This window comes from Lathamus discolor, chromosome 3, assembly GCF_037157495.1.
Source record: "Lathamus discolor isolate bLatDis1 chromosome 3, bLatDis1.hap1, whole genome shotgun sequence".
Classification (NCBI taxonomy): domain Eukaryota; kingdom Metazoa; phylum Chordata; class Aves; order Psittaciformes; family Psittacidae; genus Lathamus; species Lathamus discolor.
The window spans coordinates 19,814,670-19,834,898 of record NC_088886.1 but is presented as its reverse complement, the minus strand read 5'-3'; the positions used below and the strand labels follow the sequence as shown (position 1 = coordinate 19,834,898).

General features: G+C 41.4%; 1 protein-coding gene across 8 annotated transcripts in view; it reads right to left on the bottom strand.

Moving 5' to 3' along the window:
* ATF6 (activating transcription factor 6) overlaps positions 1-20,153 on the bottom strand; it is a 78,512-nt gene extending 58,359 nt beyond the window's left edge. For all 8 annotated transcript variants that reach the window (XM_065673871.1, XM_065673872.1, XM_065673873.1 and 5 more), the window contains exons 1-9: positions 20,048-20,153; positions 19,888-19,964; positions 18,139-18,226; positions 17,710-17,804; positions 17,071-17,200; positions 16,627-16,833; positions 13,782-14,002; positions 9,849-10,034; positions 9,336-9,427 (exon numbers count right to left, since the gene is read on the bottom strand). In XM_065673871.1, the coding sequence (XP_065529943.1) occupies positions 9,336-9,427; positions 9,849-10,034; positions 13,782-14,002; positions 16,627-16,833; positions 17,071-17,200; positions 17,710-17,804; positions 18,139-18,226; positions 19,888-19,964; positions 20,048-20,120 (1,169 nt within the window). In that variant the 5' untranslated portion in view covers positions 20,121-20,153. The remainder of the gene's footprint in view (positions 1-9,335; positions 9,428-9,848; positions 10,035-13,781; positions 14,003-16,626; positions 16,834-17,070; positions 17,201-17,709; positions 17,805-18,138; positions 18,227-19,887; positions 19,965-20,047) is intronic.
* Between the last annotated feature and the right edge of the window lie 76 nt (positions 20,154-20,229).

Below are 20,229 nucleotides of genomic sequence, written 5' to 3'. Positions count from 1 at the left end.
ACCTTGCAATCACAATTTAAATTTCACTTTTTGCAGCAGCTAAATATGGGATGTTTTCAGACTGGATGTAAGGAAGAAATTCTTTACTGTTAGGGTGATGAGGCACTGGAATGGGTTGCCCAAGGATGTTGTGAATGATCCATCTCTGGCACTGTTCAAGGCCAGGTAAGACAGAGCCTTGGGTGACATGGTTTAGTGTGAGGTGTCCCTGCCCATGGCAGGGGGTTGGAACTACATGATCTTAAGGCCTTTTCCAACCCTAACTATTCTATGATTCTGTTTCAACCTGAAAGAAGATATATTTAGCAGCAAAAAGACAAAGAAAGAGGTGAACAGAGTACATTTTTCCATCCTTACAGGCAAAAACCATGGCTCCCACTTCTGAGAACATGGGCACCAACTTGAGGACAAGATTTATTTTGTATTATTTATGGTACTCATTCCAGTGCTCTTTCCTTTACCAGGACTGTCATTTTCTACAGAATGTCTCCTTTGAAGCAGGGCCAGCAGCAATTTCTGCCTTAAGCTACACGGGCTACATTTGCCTTTCCTTTCCCATTCATTTTTTTAGGGCCCTGAGGAGGACCAAAAGCTTCCTTCTCAAATACGTCTTAAAAAACAAACAAACAAACAAACAAACAACAAAAAAACCCTTTATTGCTCCTTTGGTTTGTGTCAATGACCCAAAACCAAATGAACTTTCATTCTGAATGAGCAAAAGCTCCACAACTTGAAATACTGCCTATTTCCAACTAGTAGTTAAGGAGTTTTGCCAGTTTTCCCCCCATCTGAATAGATGGCATTGTTCTGTGGTATCATTTCTTCCCTATCCTTACTAGCACAAGAGGTCACTTGTGGAGTTTGTCTGTAAACAGGGCTCCATCTTCAGGTAACAGATAGGAGAGGACACGTAGGTAACAGTCTATATCTTCTGACTTCTTATTCTCAAAGACTTTCCTTGCCAAGTGGGTACATGAGGGTATGACACAGGGTATCAGAAATATTACTCCTTTGACATCTCAAATTGACAAGGGGGAAAAGCATGACTTTAGACCAAGAAATCCCTTAAGCAGGATGGACCTCTCCTGCAGAGATGCATCTGGAAACACCTGCCTACCTGAGGTATACTGAGTTTTACAAGTGCTAGGCAGAACAGCTACAATACAAGCTGGAACAGGCAGCATCTACAGAGCAGATCCCAACACAGTTACACTAAAGATGAAGTCAATACTGAGCATTTAAAAACATCAGGTAGAAGAGACTTCGGAAACACTGACAAAGAAAGGTAGATGATCCCAATTTACCATGGGGGGGGGGGGGGGGGGAGGATCTTCAGAAAAACAGTATTTTCAGCTAAGAGATCAACAGCTGCTTAGAAGAAGTTTTCATATGACAGATAGCAGAAGCATGGACAGTATTTTCATTCTGCTGGGTTACAAGATGAGAATTTGGAAAAGAAAGAACATTTTGGTGTATCCGTCCTGAACAAGTCCTACTATTTGCAGGAACTGGAGTTGCTGTCCCGCATTAAAAGTCAGGAAAGACTAGAGCTGAGAAACAGCTCTACTTAACAAGATGCCCAGTTAGAAGTTGGAAGCTGTAAGCTTTTCTGTTTGGCCACACTTACACACATGGGGCACCTACCAAGGCTTTGCAGTGCACATTTGGACATCCCAGATACTGTGAGCATTAAGGGTTTTCACAGAGCCACAAACACCTTGTCCAAGCTGACTGAGCTATCGGCTTGTTTAAGATGCAAAAGTCGATCCAAGGAAAAAAGAAATAACCACTAAATACCTCATGCAGATGTTTGTTCTAAAGTGTAGATAAATTTGATTATAGGAGGGAAAGAAAAGCAACACTCCTGTCATGGTTTCTCCAGGCGTTTACAGCACCTGATATTTTAGCTGTATTTTTACTTCTTTGGTTTGAATGTCAGTGTGATAAATGTGAAAGCAAGTCTTGCCAGGAGCCCAAACTAAATTTCATTTGTACTTCTGGCTGAACAAACCCCATGCACTTAAAGTTTTTGAATACTGACATTTAAGTTGTACAGTAATTTGTAGACGAAAGCCAACAGTGATATCATAACAGAGTTTTCTGGGGATAGAACCATTTCTGAATACGAGCTGGGATGTTTCCAATGGGCTAAAGTTGACATTGCAAGAAGACACCAACCAAGGACCTTGTCCTCATCTTAAGCGATTCCAGACAAGGCTGCCAGCATGCCAAAGGCTCTTGGGAAAGTATTTCCTGTTTCTTATTCCCAGAGAGGGCACCATCTGCTGACAGCAAGGCACTACCTTCTTGTGCCAGGCTGCTCCAGAGCTACCCTCTGTGAGTGCTCAGCTAGTAAGAGGAACCTGGCCTCTTTCCTCTCCTAGGGAGGATGAGGAAAGCAATCCAAACTGGAAGGATAATCTCTGTGGATTTTTGCGCTTTTCTTTCTTTAAAAAAAGCAATTTACTTATCATAAAGCTGTTAGAAAAGAAAGGGAAAAAAGCAAGTATTGGCATCCAGAGCATTTACCTTTGCTTAGAAAACTATATATAGTTATTTGGAAGCGGGCTCGATCTTACTAACAAAGCCTGGGAAGGCCTGATGCAAACTGTCTCAACTGCAACGTTCAGTCAGGGCAAAAACTTTCTGTATTTTGCTCCCAGCCCACCTGGAACAAAGAGTAAGCCATCAGAGTGTGCATTCTGTGCAGGCTCTGCACCAGCAGCAGCAGGACAAGGCAAGCAAGCACAGCCAGGAGAGGCACAACTCTGCCAGGATGCACATGTGGCTGTGATCAGTAAAGGAAGGTGGAAGGAATTGCTTCCTGCTCCTGCAGTTGTAGTTTGAAGAAAATCAAGGATATTCAATTTTATTCAAGTGCCAACCCCTCAAGAGAGGTTCTGAAAAGTCTGGAACCTGAACCTAAATCCAAATTACTCAACCCATTCTTTCCTCTCAACTTCTCTCTCCCCTCTCTCTTTCTCTCTTTCTTCAAGGAGAAACTACAACAAAAGACCAAAGCTGTGCTGCAAAAACAGTTTTCCGGTTTTGGGACATCTTCAATAAAAATGTACACTCAATTCAGCACTAAAACATATTCTTTCAATATCAGAAACAACGAAGTAAATTTCCCATATTACAAGCGTTAAGACCTACAAATGTCTTTCAGAGAGAGCTTTTGCTAAAACACTCAGAGGGCTCTGTATTTCCTTGGCATCCAGAAGCAGCTGGCTAACATAGTACTGCTCTGTGCCTCATGCACTCATCTAATAATTTTCTCTTTATATTTCATCAGTTCCTATTAGTGTGTAAGAAATGAATAGCTCTTTGACTGTCATAATTAATATTTGTTATGTATATTTACATACTTTCAGGTATACATGATGTTTAAATCTACTAACCTCTTGATATATGAAAGGCTATCGAGGCTTGCAAAAATCAGAGAAACAATCCTTTTCTATCCTTTACTGAGTGTAGGAAAGGATTGTATGAACTAAGAGTAAGACACACTGTTGTACTGCCCATGATTTGTGAATCTGTATCCTCAGAACATCCTTCAGAGATGCTTCAAGCAGCGCAAGTTTAGACAACACTATCCAGCTTACAGCTGAAGGAAATCATGGGCCATGGTTAAAATGTTTAATGTTCACCTGCTGATGGGCTCAAATGCGAGATGAAGCATTGTCGTGATGTGTTTGAAAATACCCCAAACATCCTCTTGAATTAGCTGTGTGGGCAAAGGAGCTAATCTTGTTACCATAACACAGCAGCCAGTCCTGGGCTGAAGTCTCAGTATGATCTGGATCTCAGTGCTGTGCTGCCCACACTGCTAATGCTCTTTAAAGGGAACTACAAAATTATTTCTTAAACCTTCTGACATACCACCACCACAGTATCCCTAAGCTCCTGCTTGCCATAAGATGAATCCAATCCTTTGAACAAGAAGTCCAGCATTAAGGGTCAAACAACAGAAGACTTGTACAAAATCACTGCTGAATGCACCAAACTTCAGAATAATCCTGCTCTTCCACACACCGATTCAAGATTGCTCAGCTTGAGCAAGGGCTCTAAACCATACTGACACCAACACAGGTATGCTCAATGGATGGTGCTTTCAGCAGCTCAAATCACCCATGCTCCTAAAGCTCAGCAGGATACATCAGTACTGACTTAGAAGACTGCAAAGGAGATGGGATGCTTATCTGGGTGCGGGTGAAAGACTTATATTCTCTTACTTTATCCTTTAAGAGCAGCAGATCATGGTAGCATGCAGTTGAACAACCCTTGAGCAATCTCGTCATTTTTAGTCAAAGATGCTTAACCTTTGCACTTTGGGATTTTTGTTCTAATATTTGTGCTACCAGCCTAAGAAATGACACACAGTCTTGCAGGAGTCAAAAAAGCACTGCTCCTTCATTTGTTGCAGTCTACAACAACAGCACACAAAGCACACTTCTCAGCTACCCTGGCTGGTGTCTTTATTTGCAGATTGCTCAGTGGATGTAAATTTTTAATAGACCATTCAGTTTCCAGGATAGTCCTGGAAAGTCAAAGAAAACCTATCAGGATACTCTAGAGAGGAGCTGCAAGGAAGTCTCTACAAAAAGGCTGGCAATTTTAGTGCAGCTGCTGTAGGTCAGCAGGACACAAGAGATTTTGAAGCAGCAGCTTTACTTAGCTCCATCAATCACCACTCAGCTTAAGAATTTTTGGTTACATCATCAAGTCTGTTTTCTAGTTTGAAAGGGTTTCCAGCCATACAGAGGTGGCCAACTTGTAAGAAAAAAAGAAAACCCTCAAAATTAATTTCAAAAATCACACCACCTTCTCTTTGCAGATCTGTCTTTCCTCTACAACTTCGTATTTTTCTGTTTTCTGTCCACTAAGTATCTGAAACGGTAGGACACGTTCCGGCTGGCTGACAACTTTATAAATGCTTAGAGACTGTTGTTAGATGATGACCACCATCTAAGCTTGAACAGACTGATTAAAGGTGAAAATAACTAGTTGAACAGTTTTCATAGCCACGAAAGTAACATTAGGGCCACTATCAAGTATGCAGCTTACATGCTTTGCTGCTGCTGCCCCAAGTACCAGAGATGCAGAAAAGTTATGTTTTGCATCTTCTGTGATCACTCTCCTTGCCTACTTTTTACATATTAGTTAGGTTAGTTCCCTGAAAATACTGTCACATATAGGACTTGCATTAAAAAAACCCCAAACACCCAAGAAAATTTATATTCATATGGGAAAAAGGAAAAGAAACAAAAGGAAAATATTCCCCAAATAAATACATGGATTGTTTAGACTAGAACACGTGCTTAAGTTTCATTTGTTTCAGCACTGTTTGTGCTTGTTTAATCCATTTTCAGGTCTGGTAACTACCCAGGCACAGTCCAACACAAATGTGGAAATCAAAAGAGGGGAAAAAAGAAAGAAAAAAAAAAAAAAAAGAGGCATCTAGGAATTGCAATAGTTAGAAAATTTTCAGTTTGCATGTTGAAAGCACTTAAAAAATAAATAAATAAATGCACAGCTAATTAGATATTTCTTAATGCTACAAGTCAGCAATCTCAGGGGTACCACAACAGCTGAGAATGCAGCTGTGCTGATGCACACCAGCTCTCACAGAAGGTAAGTCTGAAGGCAGGAGATGCTGCCTCCCAGATACCTGTCTCCAGACACCATGGTTCCAGCTCCCAACCCAGCTGCATGCTGAGGTTTGTGCTCACTGACTTTTGTGCAAATACCGTGGGTTCTAATTTCTGTTCTACACCTCATGATATGTAAGACTGGAGCAAGGGGGTGACCTCTGCAAGGAACTGAATTAAAATGTTTTTAGCTTTTTGCTTTCATACACCTCACCAATCATTCTTAAATAATAATAAAAGGAAGTTTTTATAGATGTTAAATCCAAATCCAAATAATTCACAAAGATTAGAGAATAGTTCTTTGACACACAGATGGGAAATTCCTCCGCACCCTTCTCCTAGTATAAAGCAAATAGATAAAATAGAAACTTACACTAATAGAATTTCTGCTAAATTATTTCTGCTTTTAATAATTGAAAATTTCAGTTTTCTGTACAAAATATCAACACACCCAGAAGAGTTTAGCACACAGTACAACATACTGAAAAGTTATCATTAACTTTACACAAGCCACTTTCATAACCAGAAAGTATTAAATTTGTATTCATATTCCATTTATATTTTGTTCAACTTACATTCTTTTCTCAGAGATAACATGGCACCATGTCTCAACACTGCAGAATGTTCTTAAAAGCTTGTTGGCAATTAAGCAGACGGGACTGGACTCTCCCTTCAATATTTTGAAACAGGTTTCTTAGGTCAATACACCAGCTTCCCTACCAGACTTTCAGCACCGTTCCCATAGTCACAAGTTCAACATTTCAGGTTACCCACACACACAGTATTTGTCAGACTGAAAAAATGTGTCAGCAGAAATAGTTTTATCTGCTCTACTTGTGTGCCAAGGGCTGCCACATCCTGAACTGCTTCCCATAATCTTAAAAAAGCAGAATAGCACAGCCTCAGTCCTCCATGAAATACCACAAACATCTTTCCACTTACATACACAGCCAGCAAGGCTTAAGGCTGATGAACAAAATTATGTGTGAACCAGTGTTACTGCAATACACATCCATTAAGGTAGAAGAAAATATAGAACTAACTACACAGCCAGCTACCCAGGTGATTTTTTTTCTTGTGGCATGCCAAGTGCACCTCTACTGAACTACTGCAGGCCACAGAGGGTTTGCGGGACTCCCCGTCCCTCAGCTTCACATCCCCATCCCAAAACAACAGTCACTTCCCTGCCTTCTGTGATTTGAATGAAATAAGCAACTAAAGAGAAAACTCATGTATCTGTTCTTTTGTATCACCTCTGGCCTTCTAAGAGTCCTTTAATTTCGAATTAAGAATCAGAGAATCATCTCACAATAAGGCCAGCTAAGGGAATTTCAAAGTCTGCTACAGAATTTAGGGGGTGAATTTGCCATGATTTTGCTTTTTGGGATGTTACTCTCTCTTTGCAATGGTTAATTGGTTTTAAATAATAAAATATTCACTGCTAATATATTTGAATCAAAACATCCTGTGTCTGAATGCTATCACACCTCCCTCCACACAGGTACACAGGAGAAATTATTTCCTACATAGAAGAAATGGCAAGCCACTGTCACAAAGTTTCAAATCATATTTATCTCCAGTTGACCACTGCATAGAAATTAGGTATTCCACAGTTAGCTGACTTGGGGTGGAAAGTACTTTTGCTGAACTATAAGTTAGTATGGAAATTATAACAAAAAATTTTACTTCTTTCTGTAAGAAGTTGCAGGGACTGAAAAACATCACATATTGTAAGCTTCTGTTGTTAAAGCCTAAGCAGAACAAGAATCATGGCTATCACATTCATGGAGCTACCATTCAGTGACACCTCTACAAAAGGATATAAATGCATATGAGAGTGAAATCTTAAGTAATGTCTTGCGTATCCCATATTCTGGGCCATCCAAAGGGTATTGCACAACCAACATTCACAGCGCCTTGATACAGTCTGCTGTTTCAACTGAGTGTAAGCACTTACTCTGCTAAGGGAAAAAAAAAAAAAAAAAAAGGCAGAAAGAGCAATTCCTTGCAAATTTGAAATTACATTTCTCTTCACTGTCTAAAACCACTACTGATGCAGACCACCTAGTTCAGGCACAGCAATTACACCAGCATGCTCAGCTACTACACCGGCCATGAAAAGCCAGATATCCAAGAATTTTTTTTCTTTATCTACTTTATTAAACACCAAATACATGAAGAAACTAACCCCATCACATTTCTATAGTCAGGAACTGCTGCAAAGATATGAACACAGACAGACAGTCCTTTCGGTCTAACAAGACGGCAGTTTCTTGCCATCAAGCTCAAAACCTTACTCATTCCTGGGGGTACTGAAGCTGACACAGGAGCTTTGGAGCACTGTGGTAAAATAATTCCACTTCCTTCTCTATGTTTCCAAGCCTCTCAAAACTACACAAGAGCTTTATACATTCAAACTCCACGCTGTAATGTGGAGGCAACCAAAATTTCTTTCAGCTTCAAAAAGATTAGTGGTTCTAACAGTTCTCACGAAGTGTCTCTCAAGTGAGTGGTAATGACTGCAAATGCAATTGGGATGTACAAATTAATCACTTAGTATCTGGAAGCTGATTTTTCTACTTGATAGCAAAAAATCCCAATACAAAAAATAACTGCATTAAGAAATGGTCTATCTTAAAAGCATCCACATCAAACTAAAATTATCAGCTGTATTTCAGTCTGAGGTAAACAGTATGCGCAGTAAGTGCAAATACTTCGAAAGTAATTTCAGCATTCACAAATTTTCTAATATTATTAAAAATACAAGCACCAACATTGTAAAAAAAATATTATAGTCATAAATAAAGTCTTCCTCCAGACTTATCCCACCCCATTCCTATAGACTGACTGGGGTACTGAGAACAAATGCAGACACTGCTGACTGGGAATATACTGAAATATCCTCCCCTTTAGAAAAAGTAAACAGCTTCCTATAAAGGTTTCTTCTTTATGTTCTAAATCTAGGTTAAATAGACAGATCTGTGCAAGAAGTATCCATCTTTAATCTCCTCTTTTCCATAGATTTCTTTATAAAGTGTCTGTGAAGAAATGCAGTATTTCCTTCCTGCTCTCTGGTTCCTATGCCCCTCTGATACTGCTCAAATAAGAGAGGTTTTTGACTACCACTTCAACTAATTAAGGAGAGGGATCAACCGCTTCACCAGATCAAGAAGACAAGTAATCCAGGGCTTACACTGTAATGAGGAAGATTGTGCCTAGACACATCTAATGGTCAGGACTGCAAAGCACTGGAAAAAGAGTGGGATTTCCTGCACTGGGAGCTAGAAGCAGCTTAAACTCATAGCTATTGAGAGTAGCATAGGTATAAACAAGCAGATGGGCTCTCAAAGTCTAGAATCGTTTCAGAAAAAAAGTCACAAACACAGCTCTTTAATCTCCTCAGGGATAAATGGAGCAGACAAACTGCTGTACACCGCACTGACTGACAAAATGCTGAGCCAGAAGAAATTAAAAAGTACAAGATCTAGCTCTTTTTGCCAGAAGGATTCCAAAAGAGGAACCATTATACAGATGAGTCTTCCCCTGTGCAAGAGGAGAGTAAAGGACAGAAGTCAGGTTTCAAGCTCAAGGCTTTAAAATATAACACTGCATGTATTAAAGATTCAAGCAAAAATCACCAGACAACAAACTTGCCACGTAAAGAGTAATTCATAGGCAGCTTACCTCAATGGACCATAATTCAACATTATGAAAGCCAGTATAACCATCACACACAGGGTCCTTCTCTTTGGAGATGATACTTTGAGCTTCTCATTCTAGACAGGAAAAAATAGAGAAAACATGCAATAAAAAAGGGGCACAAGCACGCAAAGGTATGTCAATAGCCAAATACAGCAAATTATGCTTGCTTTTCAGATTGATATTCGCCTAATTGTGTACAAATACACATGAGGACAACTTAAAAATAAAACTCTCTTGTTTTTACACTATACTCAGCTTCCAGCCAGTCTATCTGCTCACCGAAATCTTGAGGAGAACCATGAAATAATGAATTAAAAGTCAACTAGATAGCGTGATAGCTGTCCTGACCCAGAGTTGCTGAAAGTCCTGCTTGGAGTGAGAGGCTGGGCTAGAAACCCCAAAGATCTTCCAATCAACATTTCCATGATTCTGTTTATGTGCAACTTCCATTAGAGCAACTTTCTATAAAGTCAGATCTTCATCACAGTCTCTTACCTCTGATACTATTTCATCCAGCTGCCTCTTCAGTGTGCTGTTTTCTTTCTTGAGTTTCTCGTTCTCCAACAAGGCTGCCTCCAGCCTTGCCTCCAGCCCCAACATGTATTCTTTCTTTTTTTTCCGTGACTGAAAGGCTGCCTCACGGTTTTTGATCATGCGCTGCTGCCGTCTCAAGACATTGACCTGGACAGAAAATACGGAAGCCTGTTAATGATCCATAAATTAAAGTGCCTCTATTTCATACATAATGTCTGCTCCTCTACTTTGGCAAAAGTCTGCAGAGATAGCTTTCTGCCCTCTGCTTCAAATGGGCTGAAATGCTCAGCACAGAGGCAACTAGGAATAACAGTACATCTCCAAAAGTTACAGCTCATGGAAAAAACATGAACAGGTCCTTCACTGTCTCTGTTTTCTCCTGCGTTCTTAACCTTCTGTGTGTGGAGGACACAAAGTGTATACACAAGCAGCTGATCAAAAAGGACAGAAAATACACATCTTCAGGTCTGCAAGGTAGCAAGAATGTCTTTCGCTTTCACTTTACCATTCACCAGCTTATAGGCTACACGAAGAAGTGAAAGATTTGTTGTAAAACCTTACTTCAAACAGTACTAACTACATTCAGACTGTCCTCTGTCTTCAGTCTTTACAAACAAACTGCTACATCATAGAATCACAGAATCAACTAGGTTGAACAAGACCTTTAAGATCATCGGTCCAACCGTCACCCCAGGACTGCCAAGCCCAGCACAAAGCCATGTCACAAAGGGTAAACTGATCTCCCCTCATGGCTGCCCGGCGTGACCTCCACACAACCACTCCTCATCTGCCCCCTCTAGTGGCCGACACTGTATAGGTATAGCTGCCACCCCTACCCCTCATGCCCCGTGGCTGCCCCTGCTCTCCCCTCATGATCCCCCCTCAGAAATGCCACTCACCCCTTCTGCCACCCCTCTTCTCCCCTCACAGTCTCCCCTCACGGCCACCATTCCTCTCCCCTCACGATCTCCCCTCATGGCCACCCTTCCTCTTCCCTCACAATCTCTCCTCATGGCTGCCTCTTGTCTCTTCTCATGATCTCCCCCCATGGCCATCCTTCCTCTCCCCCCTTCACAATCTCCCCCCGTGGCCGCCCTTCCTCTCTCCTCACAATCTCCCCTCATGACGGCCCCTCGTCTCCCCTCATGGCCACCATTCCTCTCCCCTTACAACCTCCCCTCACAGCCACCCTTCCTCTCTCCTCATGATCTTACCTCATGGCTGCCCTTTGTCTCCCCCAGTTCTGAGCAAAATCTAACTTCCATTCCAAAATAACCTGCGTTTCTGGCACTAGGTGGTGGGAACGTCTTTCACACTCCACAGGTTTTGGTACGCACTTTGGGAAAGTTAAGAAACAGCTGAAAGTACAAACTATTTCAACTGTACACTGGCTGGCTTCTTAGCTTATGAGAACTGCCGTCTTCTACAGCGCGTCTTAAACGCAAGCATACAAAACCTACGCAGTTTTCTCTGTTCTCATGAAAGATGTAGGTTTTCCTGTCTCTAACTCAACAGAACACAACTTGACTAATGAGTTTTATTTCATATAAAAATTACCCAATGTACTGCACAGAAAACAGGATTCTTTAATAGAAATCCACACCTATGTTGAAGTAATTTTCCATAATCTAATTTTTACCACATTTTCAGTATCTTTTTATTACCAGAACTGGGGGGCAGAGTTAAATCCTTTCTCCATGAGTGAGATCCATAAGTGGAAACATGACAGAAAGGCACTATAATGACAGAGCTAAAATGAATTCCCTCGCACACCTGTTTATGCCCTCATTATCACTGAATCCCAACAGAAAGGCAGTCTGCTTTTTCAGCGAAGTGCCTCTTTCCCTCAACCGGAAGCATGGCTTGCTTAGGCAGCTTTCCCCCACCCCCCCCAATTTCCTAGTGGAAAGTTCTTAACCAGTTTCCTAGTGAAGACTGACCTCACTGAAAGCCTGGCACTTCCCCATTGCTGGCAAGCTATGTAAACGTGTACCATCAGGATAAGCAAAACACAGGGCCTCACAGCTTGCTATCAGCCAATCTCAGCCTAATCCACTGGAAGGGCTGAGTGTTAAACTACGAGTTTATCCCTCCTAAGCCCAAAAGAAAGTCCTGCAGTGTTTCTTTTTATCCTGCAATATCTGCTTAGATTAGCAAACAAAACCACATGTTACAGAGCTCAAATGACAGCTACATCTGTGCAGCTCTGACAGACACACATGGCATCTAAGACAGTCACAAGATGTTTTAACCCTGCTGGCACCATCTGTATCGCAAACATTTGTTCCTTTTCAAAGTGCTATTTTTCAGTGTGTGTCAAAGAGCAGTCACAACTGTTTGTTCTGTTTCAATAAACACAGGTAAGATGTGCAGCATTTAGGCTAACACTAAGTCTGAAAACTGCCTCCCTAAAACAGTTTCAGGTGTAAATGCATTACCATCACTCAAAACAAACAGCTATTTGGTACCCCAGCTACCCGTTTTACTACTCTCATAGATGTCTATATGACATGTGATGACAAGAAGGGGGGGTTTGTCAATTAAACCTTAGACAGTGGCAGGGTGCCATGCTAGTCTTGATAATGGGAGTCACAAACCTAGTGACTGTTGACAGGTCTCTAGTTTGGCTTTGCATGGCAGGCAATTATCAATTAAAACCACAGCACTCTTACCTGGTCCATCTACTGATGGACACCTCTTAACTTCTTGCAAATTCAAGATTAGGTTTTCATTGCAGTCTGGCTACTGAATTACTTGTAGCAAATAATTTTTCACTCAAAAATGCAGCACACAAATGCAAATAGTGAGGAAAAATTAAGATCCAAGCATTAATGGCAATTCTCAGACACTAGGAAACCATACAACTACATCCTTCCAAAGAAGCCAGAAAGCACATGCCTTTGAGAAACAATGCCCTGCGTTGCTAACAACTATAACTAATAACTATAATAACTAATAACTATACTGCAAAATTTCATGTGAATGGGCACCAGTATTTTCTCCCTTACAGAGAGATGTGTTAGGACACTCAACTCACGACAACTGCCCTTGGATTACCACACTAAGGAGCCCTGAGAGCCTAAAAGCCTCAAAGAAGCTTCAGTACTTTCCACAACCATGCCTTCCTTTGGACAACAAAATCCAAACAAAGCAGCTCCAGATCTCTGTGAACTAAATCAAGTTAACACCCAGCTTGCTAGCTAGTTAAAGACATCAAAGTTGAAGGGTGAAAGAAAGCCCTTATATCTCAAAAGCTGTTTCTGTTTACATCTATTGCTTACTGCAAGCTACTGTGGAAAAACATATCTGCATAGTGACTGTTGAAAGCTTACCCTTTTCCTACTCAATTCAGGATATGAGCAAAAGGCAGCCTGAACAGATTAGGATCATATGAAACTCAATACCTGAATTTTCTTAAAATTGCAAGCAAACTCTGGTAAGGGGATGGAAAAAGAATCAGGCCTACTGCTGACATTCCCAATTCATCTACTTCCAAAAAAGTGGTTTTATTATATGCATTAGAAAATTGGTTTAGCACTAATCAAAAACCAGATATATCAAATCTTCCTCTATGTAAGAGAGCTCCAGTCACTGAGAGCTTGTTGAGAAAACAAGTGAAGGAAAAATGTATCAGCACTGTCTCCTGCCACAATGCTTGTGTACCTGATCTGCAACTCCAGACAGGCCAGCAAATATCAAATTATTCCTTCCCATTCTTTGCCAAGCTGCTGAACTCCCTGTTTACTGTTAGAAATTATATTAACAAGCCCAACTATAGCTCAGTTTTCCTGAGATTTTGAAGTGACCTGGTTTTCCCATTATATCCCACATGCAGGTAACTGAAAACTGTTTCCAAGCTTTGGTTATTAGCTATCTCATACAGTCAGAACTTACATCCAGCCCCATTGCTGGTGTGGTGCTTTGAAGCAAGGGCTTTGTCACTGTTATTTTGCCAGTTGTTGAGCCATTTCCAGCAGCTGAAGGCAATGCATTCACAGTATGTTTGTGAAGTGATATGGTCCCTCCGGTGACAGCAATGACTGGCTGGGAGGCAGGAAGCACCCCAGAAGCTTGGAGCTGTGCAACAGTGGGCTGGGGGAGCACCACAGATTGGCCTAGAACACAAGAACAAACAGGAGTGCTCAGCATATGAAATGGATTTGTATGTGAACAGTTTGTAGGGGAATACTTTTTATATATACCTATAAAATATAAGATACACGAGTAGAAAGCTTTGCTTCCTCTCCTGCCCTGCACAATTTATCTCAATTCTACCATGTTAGTATACTCCACAGGCTAGGAGAAAAACAAAAAAAACAAACAAAAAAACCCCTAACAACAAAAGCAAAAAAAATCCCACCCCACCCAACCCTCCAAAAAAACCCACAAAAAAACAAAAAACAAAAAACCCCCCCAAAACCCCCAAAAGCTCAAAAGTTTGCAGGGCTCTTCATCCATCCTGCAAACCAAAACCCACATATTAAAGAGATCAAAAAAAAAAAAAAAAAAAAAATCAGGCTCTCTCCCAAGAGCTCTTCAAAGTTAATAAAAGTTGACACTTGCAAGAAACATTACTCATTTCAGTATTGCTAACACTTAATGCACTTTGAGCCACTTTTTCAAAGAACTTAGCTTACATCAATCCTCCTTCTCCCTTTTGTTCATCCTTAACTTATTGCTGTATTGAATTGAAACCTTAGTACACAGAAGTAAGCGTACATGCTTACAAACCAATTCAGAAACAGCATAGAGAAAGAAGATGAACAAGAGCAAACAATGGAAGTTACACTTTCAAAAGACAAGTTACAGCCCCAATTCACACCAAGACAAGAATAATTTTTTTTTTAAATATCTTATGTAAGAAATTTTATACACAAGCTAAACAGAGCTTAAAGAAAAGCAAGCAGAAAAAATTAGGTAATTTTAACAGAGTTTGAAATAGAATTATAAACTCAATTCCAAGAAATTTCAGTCCAACAACTACATTTAACTCAAGCAGGTGCTTGAGTAATATTTTGTTGTCTGACAACACATGGACACGTCCTTTGAAACAGGATGACCTCGCCAGCTTTCAGAAACAGCACGTTCCAGCTGAGCATTCCAACCTAAATGCATAATGTATTACGGCATTTACCCAACTTTCTGGAAGGTGACAAATGAAGTAATTCACCTAGCACCAAGACCCTTTACATACGAGGTGTAGGATGAGATCTTTTTTTTTTTTTTGCAGAGATAATCTCAAAGACATCCTAAGTCAGTACCACTCTATTAAGAACATCAAATAGTGAATTCTAGATTTCAACACTTTTTTTTAGGCACAAAGTATGTGATGCTCTGAGATCATGCCTTCTTCTTTCAGCTTTTACAAAAGTGACTACAAAAATACCATTGCACATGCTCCCTTGAAGATAATGGCATATTTCAAACTGGTAGCTCCAACTTGTCATGTGCAGGGAATTTTGATTAATGAAGATCCTTATGGTTTTTGTTATGGAAGCAGCACAACAGAATTTTTAAACACAGCAGCAGTTAAAGTAAATACATGGCATGGAAATACTTTCCCAAAAGTATTTCCTCTATAGTGCTCACAGAAACTATGCTCCTGATTTTAATTCAGGAAAAAGGAGAAGCTAGACTTCGCAGTACTATGCTTATGTCCAAGAAATCCATATTCCCAACATTCCTTATTCTAGACAGTATTTTATCAGCTGGAACATCAAAAGGAATAAGAATTAGGTCATGATGATTGTGTTGACCTGTGTTTTAAGCAGTCTAACAATCTCAGGCATGTTGTAACAAAATGTCAGCTGCTACAGCTTTGGCTTAACTCCTCCTGGATGAACAATTAGTAATGAAGACAAATTTTTCCACTATTTCACTAATTTCTAGATACAGGCTCTTAGGTATTTGTCTCCTTTTCACACCTCAGTGCCTGTATGTCAACCACAAGCCATCAGCTGGTGAAAATCAGCAACTGCATCTAACAATTTCAGCGATGCAAGTGCCTTAGCTGAAGAGTAGAATAGTGCTTTAGATTCAGAAATGAGGCTTAAGATACTTCAAAAATCTGTTACAGGGCAACAGGAGGAATGAAGAATTATCAGTGGACAGGAAATCACTTGCTTCTTGTTAACATCAGCTTGCAGCTATAAACAACTTTTCTAACCTCTGACATGATTCTCAACTTCTAGCAGACTTTGCTTTTAGCAGATTTCACAGCATCCTAGATAATGCTGTTTGGCGAGATAAAAAGCCATAAACTCATGTTCCCACCATTCTGTGGCAGAATTTCATGTGTGTAAAAAAAAAAGAAAAAAGTTTTATTCCCAACTTACAAGTTTCATTCAAGCCATCCTGATTCTGCTAGATCTTCCTTTGATTACAACAGAATAGCACTGCAATCATCTTATGCACCACTCGCCATTACAAGCAGAGAAAAGGGCCTATAGGGATCTTTCCAAACCAGCAGTTTTATCTCCATATGTACCAGTGCTCAGCATAGCCTGTTTTGCTATACTGTCTTCCATCCCACATAATGCCCAGGTGAATGCTGTTTCTCATTGGACTATGTAAGAGGAATAAGGCCATCTTCTCAGTTGAAGCTTTTTTCAGCTAAGCATGTTAGGACCCCCCTGTTTTACTCCTATCCCTCCTATTTCACCTGCCAAACTTAACCATTCTAACAACCATCCCAAACACAGTTTTTGCCCCAAGACCAGGCTCAAGACAATTCACCTACCTTTAGGAGGTGCTGGCTGGACATTAACAACTGGCTGATGTTTTGGCAGTTGCACAAGTGTGGGAAGAGTCTGAATAATGATGGTTTTAGCTGGGATGCCAACATTAGCCTGAGCTTCAGGTACAGCAGGCAAAAGGGGTTTGGGTTGTATCAAAGGCCTGGACACTGTCTGACTACACCTCTTCAGGGTCCTTGCAGAGTTATTTGCTAGGAAAGAAAAAGTGTCAGAGCTGGACCAGAAGATATATAGAACTCAAGCAGTAATAACATGACTTTTGGTATGTTGTTTTTTTTACCCATCTATAATATTTGTTAAAACCAGACATATATGGTCACAAATTCAAGACACAAATGACAGGATATATAACAGGTCTGTTAGTTAAAGATTCACATGCAAGACAATATACATACTATCTATGGAACCAAAGTAACTTAATCTCATACCAGACCGAGAAGTGATGCTGATAGCAGGCTTCTTCTCTTCATCTCCTTCAGGTGATGCAGGGCTTTTGCAACTCTTGCTGTAGAGAGAGACTGGAGACATCTGGGAGCTACTGCTGAAGTCAACATCATCCTGCAGACAGAAATTGTATGAAATTAATGCTTCAGAGACACCTGAAAATGTCTACTAGCAGTTCAGAACATAACTGCCTTTTATAACATCTGTGTTGCTGCTGCTGCAGTGAAGAGGAGAAAGGTTTAGTTCTGCAGGTTTATTCTGATCAAAGCTAAGTACTACAGAAAAGCAAACAAGTAGCTCTCCTTATCAGCAGAATGGATGGGAAGCAAAGGTCAGCAACTGCTAGACTCAGAAGCCTTTAGAAGGCATATTGTTTGGCAAACAGGCCAATAAACACAGCTGAGGAAATAGAACTGAACAAGCTCTTTTTACAACGGGTCACAAGAAGAGAGGAAAAACAAAACATCACTGAAGGAAATTTGCTTTTGCAAAGGTTAAAAAAATAAGCTGTTTCCTCTTATGCCATGAAGTTGTTCAGACAGTTAAACCACTGGGCTTTTTGTTTGTCACAGCTGGTTCTGAATGACTGCTGCTATCTGTGTTACATGGAAGTTTCTGCATACAGGCACATTCTGCACTGGAGAGTCCACAGATGATGGAGAAGGGACCGAACAATTTGAAGTGGCTGGTGATAAGGGTTCTGTCTTCACGCTTGCATCTGCAAGAGGCAGATAAAGAAATTTTACCGTACAAGTTTTTAGCAATGGGAGATCAGTGAAGAACACACTGCTGTGTATCAGCTGTTTAATTCCTGAAGCAAGGCACAGCAGAAAACATAGCAAGATTAAAGATACTAAACAGCTTAGCTTGTAGGGCAGTCCTCACCAGTTGTATCCGTCCTACACAAACACAGCATGACTTCTTATCACAGAGATAAATGCTATAGGGTATCAATAGTTTCAACAAGTTACCGATATTCTTAAGTTGTAACAGCTCACCCTTGTGGGATGGAGGGGAATAGTCACACTTGCAAAATAACAGAGGTTAATTACCTGTAAAAGCATGGCCTGTAATATTCCAAAGGTCTGAGTCCCAAGACATCAAATCCAAATCAAAATGAAAGTTATAGAGATCATTTTCCTGGAATGACAGTTCAGAAAAAGAATACAAAAAGGCAATACAAATTGAAGCTACCATCCATTATGTTCACATTCTTACAGCTCTGGAAAACAACACAACTATCACTTTAGATGCCTTAAAGCACACAGAGATAAAACGGAGGCAATTCTCAACTGGAACACACAAGACAAGGCCATTGTAGATACACAAGAAAGAAGAATGTAATTTTAAGACTATCACTAATTATTGTACTGTTATCAGTAATTTGTAAAGCAAAAGTTCCAAGTCTAGTCATTGACTCATCTCATACATAGCACAAGTTTTAGCAACTTGTTCCCATTCTCCCCTTCATCCCCATCACATCTCAAAGCACTTCATAAGCAAAAGCATCAGTGACAGCAGGAAGAGCCACAAGGACTGATTTGGTTAGCATCTAATGAACAGCACATATTAGGTCTCCCTATACTTGAATAAACTGACAACATAACCTTCTAAAGCCAGGGACACCAGTTTCCTTTCCATAAGAAGGTGGTAGGGGAAAGACTAGAATCACTTTATACATATTATTTATTGAATGACTTTTACGACAATGATCAGAAATGCTCCATCAGCATTTCGTCTGCTGATGCATCTGTAAGCCTCAGTTCCCTACTCAAATGTGACATTTTTATGAGCTCGTGCATGAAAAATACAAATACCACATACCCAACTTATACCAATATACAGCAAATATTTTAACGCTAAAAACTATCCTGAAAATGTACCTTTCCTTACACTCTCAATTTGCCTTGCAAAGGGAGGCTCAGAAAGGCACAGACTGCATGGATATTAGCTTCATGCTAGCATGAACAGAAAGTTCATCAGGCCACATTTATAGGAAGAATGACCAAAAACCATAGCCCAAGCTGTGCAATAAGAGCACATGGGTAACTAAAGCTGACTTGTCGATAAGAAATACCTATCCCTTGTAGAGTCAAGCAGTTCTCACGTTTTATCCAGCACCTAGCTCTAGAACCTGTAAGAATGATCTTAGCACCTGAGGTTTATGTTGGATAACCCAGGGGCTGTGCTGGAGGTGGGTTAGGACACAGTGAGCAAAGGCAAGGCAATGGAACAACACAGAGAGGAGAATCCATGCTCTGGGACAAAAAAAAAAAAAAACAGTAAGTACAATCAGACAGTGAAAAACATGGGGCTGAATGCATAAGGTTGCAAGCAAAGGTTTTAGGAGAAAATTCTACACTAGACAAGAAAACAAGAAGCTGCCATACAAGCAAGGCGATAAAGCACAGCACTGCTGGATGCAGGTGTAACATTCCCATGCTTCTCCACATCTTCTTTCACACAACCCAGAAACGCTCTCTCCACTAGCCCTGCCTTCATTACCTTCATTAGGTCAGCGACAATACAGCTCTCCCAGCTCTCTCACAACGCAGTGGCTCAAACTTTCACCTTTAAACCTGGCTTTTAGATCTCTAGCATTGACACCGACAGTTTAGCAAGGCACCGACAACTCGGCGCACCTAACGCACGGGTGAGCGGCCGGCCCGCCACCGGCAGAGAGCGAGTGTCTCCTGCCGACGGGCGCCGTGACACCCGCACCGCTGCTCCTCGCCCCCCCGCCAATCCGCAGCCGGCAGTGCGGGTAGCCCGGCCTGCGGCCGCCCCCGTCCGATACTCACGTCGGGCTCGTCCCTCAGGGCCCGCCGTGGCTCCGCGGGGCCCAGTAGCTCACTCAGCTCCTCGCCCAGCACCGCCTCTGCGGGACAGACAACAGCCTCAGCGCCGACCCGGCCAGGGTCTCCCCACCTCCCGGCCCCCTACCCCGACAACCGCGCTCACCCCAGTCGAGGCCGCTCCCCGGGGCCGACAGCAGCCCCGCGGGCTCCCACTCAGCCTCAGCCATCGCAGCCATCACTTCCGCCTTCCTCCCGAAACACACGTCTGCTTCCGGCAGCGCCGCGCCCCGCCCCACCCCTCCCCTCGTACGGCGGCCGCCGAGGGACACGCGGGCTGCAGTACCG